Source organism: Limulus polyphemus, unplaced genomic scaffold (assembly GCF_000517525.1).
Source record: "Limulus polyphemus unplaced genomic scaffold, Limulus_polyphemus-2.1.2 Scaffold83, whole genome shotgun sequence".
NCBI classification, from domain to species: domain Eukaryota; kingdom Metazoa; phylum Arthropoda; class Merostomata; order Xiphosura; family Limulidae; genus Limulus; species Limulus polyphemus.
Window position 1 is genome coordinate 335,170 of NW_013665693.1, and position 14,122 is coordinate 349,291.

Consider the following 14,122-nt stretch of genomic DNA (forward strand, 5'->3'; position numbering starts at 1 on the left):
GTAAGTTAAGTTTTCGTTTGTTAGTTACGTCTGTAGTACGTACTTACTTATATATATATATATATATATATATATATATATATATGTGTGTGTGTGTGCGTGTGTAACATTTAGTTTGAATAGTTGACAAGAAAAGTTATAAAAGAACATGTTTATTTAAACTTCAACTGGTAGTTGTAATATAGGATATACACTATTATTAAACCAAAAGCTATAAATATATATTTTTTAAACTTTATCAGTAAAATTGATTTTATGTAGCTTTTATTATCCAAGTGTACTTTTTGTTTGTCATAATTTACTTAGTAATGTGATAAATGTTGTTTGCAGCTAAGTATTTTGTATGTTATAATAGAAAAATAATGAAAAAGTAAATGAATTATCTATTAGAATTTTATTAATTCTTGGAATTTGCAATTTTAAATAAGGTATTTAATCAGTATAGTAAAAGTCAATAAATATTAGTCTGACACATAAGCCCATATCTCTTACTATATAAATAAATCACCGAACAGTATAATGTTACTTCAAGATATTCTTGTCTTTTCATTGTTAACTAAATCTTTACTCTTTCCAGTCTTTTATCTTTGTGATCTTCTGGTATCAAATATACTGTGGTTTTTCGGGGATGGTAATGATTGATCAGCTCTACCTCATGCTGTTCAATGTTCTCTTCACTGCCCTTCCTCCCCTGGTACTTGGAATCTATGACCAAGACTGCACTGAAAGTATATTACTTCAGAAGCCTACTCTATATGCACAGGGGCGACGTTCCAAGGTATGGCTTTCACTTTCAAAGTATAGTTGCTACCAATCTTTGTCAAACTTACTTCAACCTTACACTGTGCAGTATATATATTATTGCTATACAGAAAAAAATCAAGTGGTCTGTAAACATTATAGGCCAAAAGATTTCAAATTCAATAGATGATGAAATAATTTTAAAGTTTACAAATCATATTACTGGTCATATCTTATGTACTGTGTTTCATTACAATCTGTTAAAATAACGAACGTTGTTTCTTCAATCTAGGTTTATACTAAATATTCCTTTTGGGTAAACATGGTGGATGCATTATATCAGAGTGTGATCATTTTCTTTGTTCCTTTACTGGTAAGTCATGCTGTAAACTTTCTACCTGATAACTAGTACGTTGTCTGTTACATTCCATAGTAAAAATAATGGGGGATTCAATTCAACCGTGTATCAGTCATGTGAAAATGATAATTTTTTGATACAGTAGATCGGAATAAGTTATTTGAAATACTCAAATGTGTATTGGTAAATGATATTGGAAGTAATTTAAGAAAGTAGTGATAAATTACACACTTTGTCAACTTGTAGAGTATTAGTAAGCTAATTTGAATGTACTACTATGATGGTTGCATACATTTTTTTCAAACTGAAGACCAGCTGGTTCCAATTCCAGAATTTCAGAGACTGCTTTGTATAGTATTTATATCACATTTTAAAACAATATACTTCAGTAACTATATTAAAAAAAAATTTTTTTCAATCATTTTGCACATCATCTGAAAGTTCCTTGTGGACCAGCAGTTGGAAACTGTTGCAATGTTAGACTGTTAGGAGTTATTTTTATATGTAAATCATTTTACAAGTGACTAAGGGCTACTGATCAAAAGTAAGCTAATCATATAAATCAGAACTAAAAGAGTAGATTATAAATGAATGAGGCTGGCCCATATAAAAAAAAGTCACTAGATGCACTTAATGTCATAAGTCAATACACAACAAAACTAAAACATTTGTAATGATTGGAATGTATGGAATTGGTAGTTGTTAAGCATCTTTTCTGTTGATGGTATTTTTAGCCACGTATTTGTTATTTTGGATGTTTGTTAACAGAAAATTTATAAGGAAACTTTGCACTCTTGCAAAATACTTGGAAGTTATTTTAAATGTACTTGAATATACTACAGATAATTTATATTTGATATATCTAATTACAAAATTATTATGAGATTGCGAGAGCATGCAAGTTATATGAAGCTTAAAACAACGTGCACATAAATTGATTGTTGTAATACTCTTCACCTTCTTATGAGAAAATTTTAATAAGTTCCCGATAAGAGAAATGTTGGAAAACAGTTTTATTGTATTTGTTAGTTACATAGCCACTTTTAATACTGTCAGTGTATCCAATGTTATAGTTAATTTTTTTTTTTAAATAGCTTATTTATACTTAATTGAATGTAAGTTTATATGAACTCGTAATACATTCATTATCTTAATTTCAACTGTTTTATGTTTAGTTACATAAAACCTACATGGCTTTTATGAGGCTGAGCTTCTTTATCTTTTTATAACAATAACTTGGCCATTCACAATCACTGTTACTGTTAGATTTTGCCTACATTGAAAAACAGCTGTTAGGCTTAGCACACGTGTTGTATTTAGAATGGGTATAATGACAAATAGATTAACTTACTCTACATTTTGCTTTTTACAGAGAGAGATTGCACACAGTTAAATAATAAAGACAGATTCAAAGTATCAAAATAAATGAATATGAATGAAAAATAAAGATTTGGTAAGAAAATAAAAGATGGAGAGAGATAAATTGTTGTAGCTCTAGAACACAAATGTTAAAAATCTTAATGTATGTAGAAAAAAATTATATCACAAGCTAATTGGATTGGTATATATTAGAATATACGAGTTTATGCACATAAAGATTTCAGCATTGAAAAACAGATGTAGAAAGGTAAAAAGGAAAACATTGTTTCAAAATGAATGAAAAGGTTTTTTCAAATAATTATTATTATTATTATTATTGTTGCAGGTGTATTATGATAGTAATGTGGGACTTTGGGAGTTTGGATCCACTATCTTCACTGCTTGTGTTTTAGTACAGCTTGCACATATAGCCATAGAAACCAGGTCTTGGGTAAGAATGCTATCCATGAGAAGAATCTTTTTCATACATTTAGTCATAGAAGTTAGGTCATGGGTAAAAGTGATAACAACATGTTTTAGTTAAACAACTAATCTCATAATGTAATGTTGTATATAAACTTAGTTGTACATTGCAGGATCTTGATAAGCATCCTATTCATACACCGTGTTAAGGAACCTATTCTGAATAATAAATGCTGTTTATACCTTTTATTATCGAAATTAGTTTTTGTATAAGAATTGTTGTCCAAAGATTTAGTTTCAAAGATTAGACTTTGAGTAAGAATGCTATCTATAGATGTAATAAAAAAAAACGGAACTGGAACCAAATCGTAAACCTACATTTTAAAAACAAGGTCTTGCATGAGAGCACTATCTATATATTTAGGCTTACCAGATTTTTGGTTAGGTTAATGTATATGTAATGTCTGGTCATAAAATAACATGATAATGATATCTCCACATTACACACAGAAACTGGGTCTTAAATAAGAATACTAACACATGTTTAATAATAGAAACCAGGTCTTAGAGACAAGTATTATACATATTGTTGTAAGTTGTATTTTCAATATTTCGGTTTAGATGTTTGTTTGCTAGAAGGAGCTGCTGATCATGATGATGCAATACCTAGAATGTTCATGAATGTTAAAGATCGAGAAGCTTTGTGAAATATCTGGAAACAAGGGTACATTATAAATATGAGTAATATGTAATAAGAGGTCATTGAGTGTTTTTTGTTAAGTGTTAGGCAGTGAGAGTTAATACCTGTTCTGCTATTCATTACTCAGTTAGTTGCATTTATCAATCAAGGCATAGGTAACAGTTGTGAGGAATCTATTAAAATGTTATTTGTGAACTAAGGCCTACAACGTGGATCAAAGTGAATGTAGCCTGTTGCAAACATTATAGAAGAAATAAATTATTTTGTTGTCATTACATGGATTGTACTTTGCATTATTTTCACCAAATAATTCAAAAGAACCTGTCTAATGTTAGAATTACAACTCTGTCATGAAAAGTGGGGAAAATAAAATAGAATTGTACCTAAATTTCACCGTAACAATCCAATCATTAAGCAAGATTGAAGCTTTACTAGAAATAATGGAACAATTAAGAGAGGGTCAAAAAGAAAGAACCAGAAATTTAAAAGTGCAACAAGAAGGAAGAAAATTAGAATAATGGTATAGAAAATTAAAAGAACACCAAGAAAAAATTTACAGAAAACTTAGAAAAATTTAACGAAAAATCAGGAAGAAAAAGATATATGAAGAATAAAAGGTTAACAAGAAATTTACAGGAAATTAAAAAAAGACAATGAAGAAAGAAATAGAAAATTAAAAGAACAAAAATAAAAATGACAGAAAATTGGAAGAATGAGACAAAGAAGAAATATACAAAAAAGTGAAAGAAGATTAAGAGGTAAGAGATGGGAGTTAAAGAAAAGAGTTAAATGAAAGAGACAATATTTAAAGAAGAATTAAAGTCAAAAATCTGATTAAAGACAAGTCCAGTGAAGCTATTGGAGATGTACAGAGGGATTATGATAACAAAGTTAAAGTACAGAACGATTATAACATGAAGATCAATGATTTAGAAATGGATATCAATGATACACTTGGATAAAAGAATTTGGGAAGTGTAAAGATCACACCAGTATTCTAATTTTTGCATCTGCTTATGAATTCAGTCCTAAACTACCATTTACTATAAAATGTGGAATAGTAGAACTTACTATGTCTACACATATTACCACTGTTGCTGTGCTATCTGTTACTGCAGAACCATCCTATACTACAGCTATGTCACTATCAAATCCATTTCACAAACTTAGCTGGACAGTTAAGAAATGCATATTTGGAACTGACTTCACGTGCAGACATGGATGTGAAGTTAGGCTAGATTCATAGTCTATGACCAGAAATCCATGTGCATGACAGTTACTACACCAGACTTACTAGATATGAAATTACATCAAGTGACTGGACCTTAATAGAACTAAACACACCAGCATGTATTGATGGATTAATGGTCGGAAGGATCTGAAGAATATAGTTAACATCATTAGGGCCATGAACACAGTGAACCATAAACATTTTAGTCAAGTCTGGATGGAACATTGTAAGATGTAGAGCTGTACAAGCAGTACTTCCACATCACAGAACATCAGAATTTAATTGCCTTTAAGGCAAGATGTAGGACTGATGTCAAATCCTCATCTAAGAATAACTTACCACCTCACTTACAAGAGCTTTAAAACATGAACTTTAGTGGTCTTGCAGCTTATCAGTAGCATAGGTTACATGATTTGCTCATGGAATATCAAAATATCTTTTCCATTGGCTTCATGACTTATGCTAAACAAATAAAATATTTCATATGAGTGATACCGAATATGCAGCCTCAATATGTTAGTTAGCAAGACAACTCCCATTTGCAAAATAGTGAGTCTTTCAAGGAGATAAAAGCCATGAATGAACAAGGAATTATATAGCTGAGGACTAGTGCTTGGGCATCACCTATTGTACTTGTGCAGAATATGAATGGGTCCACAAGGTACTGTGTGGAATATTGGAAGGTGAATGAAGTGGGTATTGTTGCATCTATTCAATTTCTTGGTGAGTTATGTGTTTATCAATCAAAGCTAAGTATTAAACTAGGCATAGGTAATATTAGTGAGGAGTTTGTTAAATGTTATTTGTCAACTTAGGCCTACAGCTTGTGTCAGAGTGAATGTAACCTGTAGGAAATGTTATAGAAGAAATAAATAAATTTATTATTGTTATGTGGACTGTACTTCACATAGTTTTCTCCAAAGTATTAAGAACCCACCCAACATTATAACATGATATTATCTATTCATTTAGTCATAGAGACAAGGTTTTGGGTAAGAATGCTATTCCTTTATTTAACCATGAAAACTTGTGGCCGGACAGTTCGCTACTAAACATTTCGTTATCGGTCTTTTCATTATAGGGTATTTCACTACCTGATAATTTTATGTCATAATCTCCCTTACATATGTTATTTAAGATCATAAAATAAAAATATTTTGTCAGCATTAGTTCATCAGACAAACACTCCAGTCAGTAAAATATTATTGAATATTTCTTCAATATTAGAAACACTCCTTCAAAATATAAAAGGCCCTTATGTTGTAAAACATTTTATTTGAAATGATGAAAGATCTGAACTTTTTAAAAATGATTCAGGCTTTCCTTGAATAGTTGTCCGTCCATATTGAGTTATTTATATGTAACTGGAACATGTAGCAACATACCCTACTAATGAAAAGACTGTCCTAGAACCATGAAAACCATGTTGTCTGTGAGAATGGTATTCATAGATTTACCAATAGAACTAGATTTCATGCAGTAATACTATCTGTGAATTTGATTATAAAAATAAGGTTTTTGGTGAGGATGTAATCAGTACATTTAGCTAGAATCCAGCCACGTAAGAATGTTATCCTTACATTTAATCATAGAAGAAAAGACTTAAGTAAAAACACAATTATAATTGTAACCATAGAAATAGTGTTTGATGAGAATGTTTGTGATCTGTACATTTAATTTAGAGATCAGGTCTTGGACAATGATGCTAATCACAAGATTACTCATAAATACAATGTTTATAGAAGCTAGGTTTTAGGTAAAAAAAAATAGTATATGTGCATTTTGTAATGTATTCCAGATCTTCATTGATGGTGTATGTTTTATATAGGTTGTAATTTATAAATAGATATTTAGATGAGAAATCCATATATTTATTTGAGATTTGCTTTGTAATGAATGTAAGTATGTAACTTTTATTTATTGAAATTATATATTTTTTTTTATTAATAGTTTTATGAATGTCCTTTGTAGTAGTATGTTCATAACAATAAAAAAAAAGATATAATATCATGATTAATACATTCATCATTTTTCTTTTTGTGTGTGTGTTTTGAGATTTATCAATATTCACTCTTACTTTAATGAAATTAATGTTGGTTTAAATTAATTCTTTCAGTATATATTTATATACATATATATTTGCACATGAAGAGCATGTTAACTAAAAAGTTAACTAAGTGTATTTGTTGTTCAAACTAACATTCATGTATAATCTCAACTTTGAAAACACTGTTTTGTGTGACCCAAGCTAGTCATATGTTTTTGTTTTTATGCTTGAATGTTTTTTCTCGTGATGTCTTACTTGTCTCCTGTTAGAATGCAAAATTAAATAGCCTATTGTGTCAGATTGTCTGCTTATTCAGTACCTTGCATATCTTTGAATAATATTGTGTGAAATACTTTGGAGCATTTTGATGGTTTTCTTAATAGTTTTGTGGATATTGTGAAGATCATGTTATATGCATGGCATTGAACACTATATTATTAAATAACTTTTTGACAATAAGTTGTGTATCAAGTTCTCAAAAACAAACATTATTTTAGGATTATTTAGGGGGAGAAAAGAAAATTTATAGAAGTATGAATTATTGTTCATTATATTTAAGACATAAAATATTCCTGAAATTGTAGTTCTCAGTAAAGCAAAAGCTGTCTAAAATCAGTGCTTAATATTTTAATGTTACACTGAATTTTTTATAAGCTTATAATTTTTAAGCATTTGAATCTCATTCAATTAAAAATTGCTAATCATTACATTTGAATAATACAGTTATATTCACACAACAATTTGCAAATAACATTTTGCTAAATGCCACCTATAAAAACATTCATACTTGTGTTTTTTATTGCTTTTGTTTTCTGAATAGTCGAAAAAAATGTTGGAATTATTGATTTAGGTAAAAGTTGAAACCTCAAAATTAAAATATTTAAAGTTTTATATTTAAAACAAATTTGATCAATAAATTGTTAATTCTAATTAATGAGCTATTAATTGTTAGTTAAGTAATCACTGATCAGCTAGGTTATGTGTAACCGAACATTTGGTAACTAAACACATTTAGTGTTTAAGATAACAATGTATGTTTGTTGATGAGATAGATTCCACCCGTCACAGTGTTGTCTGATATTTATTCAAGAAATTATTTTTGTCCATCATTATTTTTTAAGTTTGATTTGTTACAGCATTTTATTCATTTACCAACTCGCTTTTTTTTTTATTCTATTCTTCGTCCTATAGACATACCTCCATATACTTGCCACATTCCTGAGTATTGCAGTTTATTTTGGTTTTGCAGTCCTGTATAATGCTTTGTGTCTTGGTAGCTCATCCCTTCAGAACTCTTACTGGGTCATGCAGCATGTCATGGCAACTGCACCGTTCTGGTTTACAGTTGTTTTAGTTCTAGTCATTGCATGTTTACCAAGGTAGGTCACATGATGTTTGTTTCGTACACCTAGTTTGTTTTCCAGGATAGTTTCTGACCTTCCCTCACTTGTTCAAACTGGTTTTTGTCCTTGTCATTTCAACAAGGTAAGTTAAGTGTACAATATTTTGTTTGTTTCATGGCTTTGTTAATTTTTTTATTATTTATTTTATATACCAGTATTGGAGGGTTGGGGGTACTATAATTTGTAATAAGCTCAACTATTGTCTTCTAATTTCAGGACTTGTAGTGACCCTATAAAGACCTTTTTTTTAAATTACCTATAGAAAAACCTATATTTTTTTTCAACCAATATGAAACACCCATATATATTTTTATTTTTTCAAAACAGTATGTTGAAAATAAGACTTTGGAGAAAAGGATAAAGCTCTTCACTGTTGTGGAAACCAAAGTTGTTGTTTTTTAAAAGTCTTATAAATTGATAATGTAATTTTATGAGTCTTTCAAGTTGGAATAATGATTGTTTGCCAAATCAAATAAGCAGAAATCTATAATGAGCTTATAAAAAGTAACATTTTCATTTCACATTTTTTTTTTCTTCTTAACTTTAGACTGATTTTTTTCTTTATAAAAAACTGACATTGCCAAAACAACTGGTTTATTAACTACCAAGTAGAGGCATATTTAATTATAAAGCTATCTGATGTCTTAAGTATCTTTCCTTATATTTGAATAAAATAACTGATATAAGTAGCAGATAACCTACAATTAAAAACTGGTAATAATAATAATAATAAGTGCTGGTAGTGACATGTTTTGATAAATTTAGTTAAAATGTCACCTTAAGGGCATTAAAAGAAATTATCCTGGAATTTTCATTAACCCGTGTTCTGTAACAGATTCATCTGCTTGAAAAAATGTTTGGTTTTGTACACCTTTTAGAACAAATTCTATTTGTAGCTGTAGATTAAACATTTTTATACCATTTTTAATTTCCTTTTGAGTTTACTTACTGATTAAGTATTATTTTATTACAAGTTAACAGCTTTTACAGTAAGGAGGATTTGTTTTTAGAACAGGTACAACATTTTGATCACTGGTGCGATCATTCTTGATTACACAAGTTTTAATGGTAAATGTTTTAGTATTTCTAAAAATATTAAAATCTTCTTCACCGTTAAATCTTTTATGCACAAAAATGATTGCACCAGTCATTGAAACATCACATCTGTTCTAAAAATAAACCTTACTGTAAAAGTTATAACTTGTAAAAAAAACTAATGATTATAACATTCTGTTTTGTAACTCTTACAGGTTTGTTGTTCGTACCATTCAGAACAGCCTCTCTCCTTGTCACGTAATAGTAGCCCTGCAAGAAATTAAATTTCCTAAGCAAGCTTGTGAAAAGTGTTCTGTCTCTGCCTCTTGGTCCCGAGGGTCCAGTGGTTCTTCCAGTGTGACATTTAGACATACAGGAAGTCACGCGATAGTACAAGAAGACAATAGATCAGAGGTTTACTCTGTCCCAAATATGTGTGATACTTCATTGGAAGGCTCTGATGTTGTAGCATAGCCATAGTCGTCTTCCTACCTGACTAGATATTTTTTTTATAAGATATATTATGAGAGAGTTGATGGGATTACAGTCTTAAGGCAATTCAGATATATTACAAAATAGTGAGAACTTTAGCAGCTTATTGTATGATGTAGATTTTGCCAAGTAAGTAGTTCCAAGCATCAGCAGTAAAAGATCATTTTGTTGCCAATTATAATACATTAGTGTGTATATTTAAGTTTTCAGTGTAAGTAAAACTGTTTCCCAGAAGATAATTGAGACTTAAAAAAGCTTAAAATTTATTATATGAAAAAAAGATGTTATTCTCAGAAGAAAAAAGTTTTTAAGATTCAAATAGTTAAGGTATCACTGAAGTTAAGTCTTCAATGTTTGTGTATTTTTAAAACTTCTTAAAGTTGAGATATTTTTAGACAAATATTTTTTTTTTACTTAAAAATGGATATTGACTTAATAATTTTCATTCCTTGTTTTTGATCTCAGAAAGCTGATTATTAGATTTAGTTTGATAGAATACCTTTATTTTCCTCTCTCCTGGGAATGCTACACGTATATTAAAATAAATATTTTAGCTGTAAAGTCTAAAAGAACATATTTCTTCTTAAAAACAAAAAACGAGAACTAAAAACATTATTGCTTTATTTCTCATGTCTTACTGAATATAAATAAAGAAGTTATTAAGAGAAAAAAAAACTAAACTTACTTGCATTAAAGTTCTGTTACATCGGAAGTTTGTAAGGGAATTGATTCGGTTTCTTTTTCCGTTTGTCTATACCTCTTAAAACGTGTACATTCCAACAATTTTATATACATATATATATGTGTGTGTGTGTGTGTGTGTGTGTGTGTTATAATATAGTATATATATATATATATATATATATTTTTTCTAAAAGTAAATTTAAGATTGTACTTAACGTGTATTAGGCAGGATAAAAAACAATATATATATAACTGGGTATTGAGAGACAAGTTTTTCTTGGAGTGATATTTTCTGTCAATATATATTTATAATGTATTCATTACAGATGATATCTAGTAACATTCTACTGCTAGAAAGTTGGTCCAAAGTGTCAAACATGACTAATTAGTGATAGCATAGTTGTTCTTGCATATAGCTTTTACTATTTGAGATCTAATACAAAACAAAAATCTGACAAACACATGATATCAACATAGAATCCATTCAGTGACAAGGAAAACTATTGATATTCAATATATCTTTGTTTCTGACAGACTCTACTTCTCCGGAGATTTTTTACAATATTTTTCTTGTCCTTTTAACAAAAATTCTAAGGATGACCTCACCTTATGTTTTTGTGTTATGATTTAGTAAACAATAATGTTGTGTAAATATATTCATGTGAATACATCCTACAGTCAGTTGTCAAGATTTTAGAAATATCCACCGGGTCTTTATTTGTATATGACTGAGTGTTGTGTTTAATACTCTTAGCTGTTTATTGATACAAAAATGAATTGTGAAGCAAATATTACATTTTCTGTTTTTCAATTAATAATACGAGTAATATTATGTTTCTCTTTGTCATCTAAACCTCTTCTTATCGAATTTATTTTAAGTTTTTCAAAATTTGACATTTTAAAGTCAACATAACATCTACTAATTGGTTAAAATAAAATAGAGCATTATCAGCCAGTATTTAAAAGCAGAACAAGTTATTATTTCAAGTGAAAGTTCTCTCATTTGTAGGCAAAGAATAATGGAATGAAAACAAAACGTTTTAATACCTAAAGCTATAAAATGTGTGATTTAAAAACTTAAGATGTTGTGTTATTTCTGTTCTTATCTTTACAGTAATATCTCTTTTTAAATAATTGACTAGTGTAAGTTGTAACTCTTGTTTTGTTTCTCACATTTAAAAACTATTTTTTGAGATATGTCCACCAAGCTAAGTGAGAGAAATTGCATGACTCTTTGCCTTTGTCTTACCTTCAAGTTCAATAGAAGGCCACATAATGGGCATAGTTTAGGCCCTGTTGTAGAATTCTGGATTTTGGAGATGGCGAGTCAGAATCAAATCTTTGTAATACAACAAAATATTCCATGCACTTTAAATTTATGGGTGCATTTTAAGAATGATATTAAATCCCTTAGCATGGATAGTGGGTTGCTGGTGACTTCCCTCTGGTCAGTAGTTCAGATTAGGGATGGTAGCAATTAGCTTTGTAGCTATGCCATAAATACAAAATACAGAAAACTTATCACCTGATTTAGAATTCTTTCAGTAAGGTTTTTAGTGAGAGATGCAAAGCTACAAAACAAAAAAAAATCATCATCATGGACACACAGAACTATTTGGAAATACAGAGAAATTGGTACACATTACATTTCTTTAGACTTAAATTAGAGCTTTTAACTTAACACTGTTCACATCTAGCAAGCATGTTGCATCTTACTAGCTACTATAAACCACCCTTATTTAAGTTAGACTGTAAGTTGCTTTCAACCATTGATACTAATTTTTGTTTTACTTCATTGTTCCCCACCTCAATATTAATTAATTGGTGAATGCTAATTCATGGGAAAGTTGTACTTCAGCAAGTTGTTCTGCATGTAAACATAATAGTTATTAGTTGTCATGTAAACATATTAGTTATTAGTTCTACATTTTTTTGTGTGTGTTAATGATGCAACATGATAATAAAATTGTTTGACTGTTTTGTGGTATTTAGAGGGAAAATTCCTCTATAATTACTACTATATATATGAGTGGGTAATTTTATTTTATTTTATAAAACTTAATAGGTTTAAATTGTTTCATACAATATGTATGTAAACCTCTTATCATTAAGCACTGGACGTAAAATGTTTTCATTCACTTAGATAAATATGATCTAATGATGTCTATATGATTAAGTATTTCTAGCTTGCAAATAACAGGTTATATTGGAAGAATCAGCATATTTATATAAAAATAAATTATGTAAACTGGTTGAAACAGTGAAGTGTGAAATTTGTTTCAGGATATATCCATTGTTAGTTTTTATAAATATCTTCATATGTAAATTTAATAGAAAATATATGTGTCTATATATATATAAATATATATATTGTATTAAAGTATTTTTGCAATATATTTTTCAAATGATATACTTGAAGAGGAATAATAGCATGAAAATGCCATTTGCTCTGCCTGAAATATTTATGTATTCTACATTTGTTGATATTTGTGTAAATGTTTAAAAATAGGGTTAAATATATTTGTTAATATAATTTGAGAAAATTTTATGCATGTATGTTATTTGGATAATACAGTTTGTTGCCAAATGTCAAGTATGAAGTAAAAACAACAAAAACAAGGTCCTATCTAAAAACAGTTAATTTTAATAAACACAAGACTAATGAACTGTTACTGAAAGTAACATTAAATTTGGTAAGATGTTCAGGTGTCTTGTTTTGTGGCAAAAGTCTCAACAACAACAACAAAAATAAATTTTAATAAACACAAGACTAATGAACTGTTACTGAAAGTAACATTAAATTTGGTAAGATGTTCAGGTGTCTTGTTTTGTGGCAAAAGTCTCAACAACAACAACAAAAAAGTTCAAGTTTAACATAAATTATGTTAGTTTAAGATTAGTAAGATATGTTTTTGTCAAGAGAAATATTCTGTTTTCTGAATATTGTAAATGAGAGGTATTTTACAGTTAAAAATTGTGAGGGATCTGATATTTATCCAAAAGTGATGTATTATATACATGTTAAGGTGGCACTCACTGAATAACTACATCCTCTTTATATGTCAACAGAATATGGAACATTGGGTATTCCATGTTTGTGGGAAAAGGCGGTTTGAGAACGGGAAGATCTCAACTGACAAATCTGTAGCACAAAAGATATTTGTTGTTACATTATTTTTTTGTATTTCACTTGTGTTTGGTAAAACTCCTTATAAGTCTAGATGAGAGAAGTTACTTGATTATTTCTTGCAAGAACATTCCAGATCCCCTAAAATAAAAAAAATAAAAAGAAAGAAACTGTACTCAGAAATACCTTTAACCTGCATACTTTCCAAACGTCTTTTCTTTCTTCTGTGGTGATTTGAAATTTCTTGTCAAGAAGATGGAAATATTTTCCAAAAAAAACACTTGTAATACAAAGTGTCTAATTTATAATATCTTTATAGAAATGTAACCAAAGATATGTTTACACACTTTTAAACAACTTGTACTTTGATGTGTACAAGAGTGGTGCCTTAAATGTATGTAATATATATTGTAATAAAACATCTTTCCATGCATCATACTTGTTATATTAATATAGAAAAAAAAAGTAATGATTAAACACACACACCATGATCTTTTGAAACAGTTGCCATGATATTTTGCA

At 28.9% G+C, this 14,122-nt stretch overlaps 1 protein-coding gene across 3 annotated transcripts in view; it reads left to right on the top strand.

The window, feature by feature from the left end:
• Positions 1-13,756, top strand: part of LOC106467770 (probable phospholipid-transporting ATPase VD) — a 66,323-nt gene extending 52,567 nt beyond the window's left edge. For 2 of the 3 annotated variants that reach the window (XM_022396689.1, XM_022396701.1), the window contains 5 exons: positions 578-778; positions 1,034-1,114; positions 2,805-2,909; positions 8,051-8,238; positions 9,513-13,756. In XM_022396689.1, the coding sequence (XP_022252397.1) occupies positions 578-778; positions 1,034-1,114; positions 2,805-2,909; positions 8,051-8,238; positions 9,513-9,771 (834 nt within the window). In that variant the 3' untranslated portion in view covers positions 9,772-13,756. The remainder of the gene's footprint in view (positions 1-577; positions 779-1,033; positions 1,115-2,804; positions 2,910-8,050; positions 8,239-9,512) is intronic. The other variant, XM_022396696.1, reaches the window with a different exon arrangement.
• The last annotated feature ends 366 nt before the right edge of the window (positions 13,757-14,122 follow it).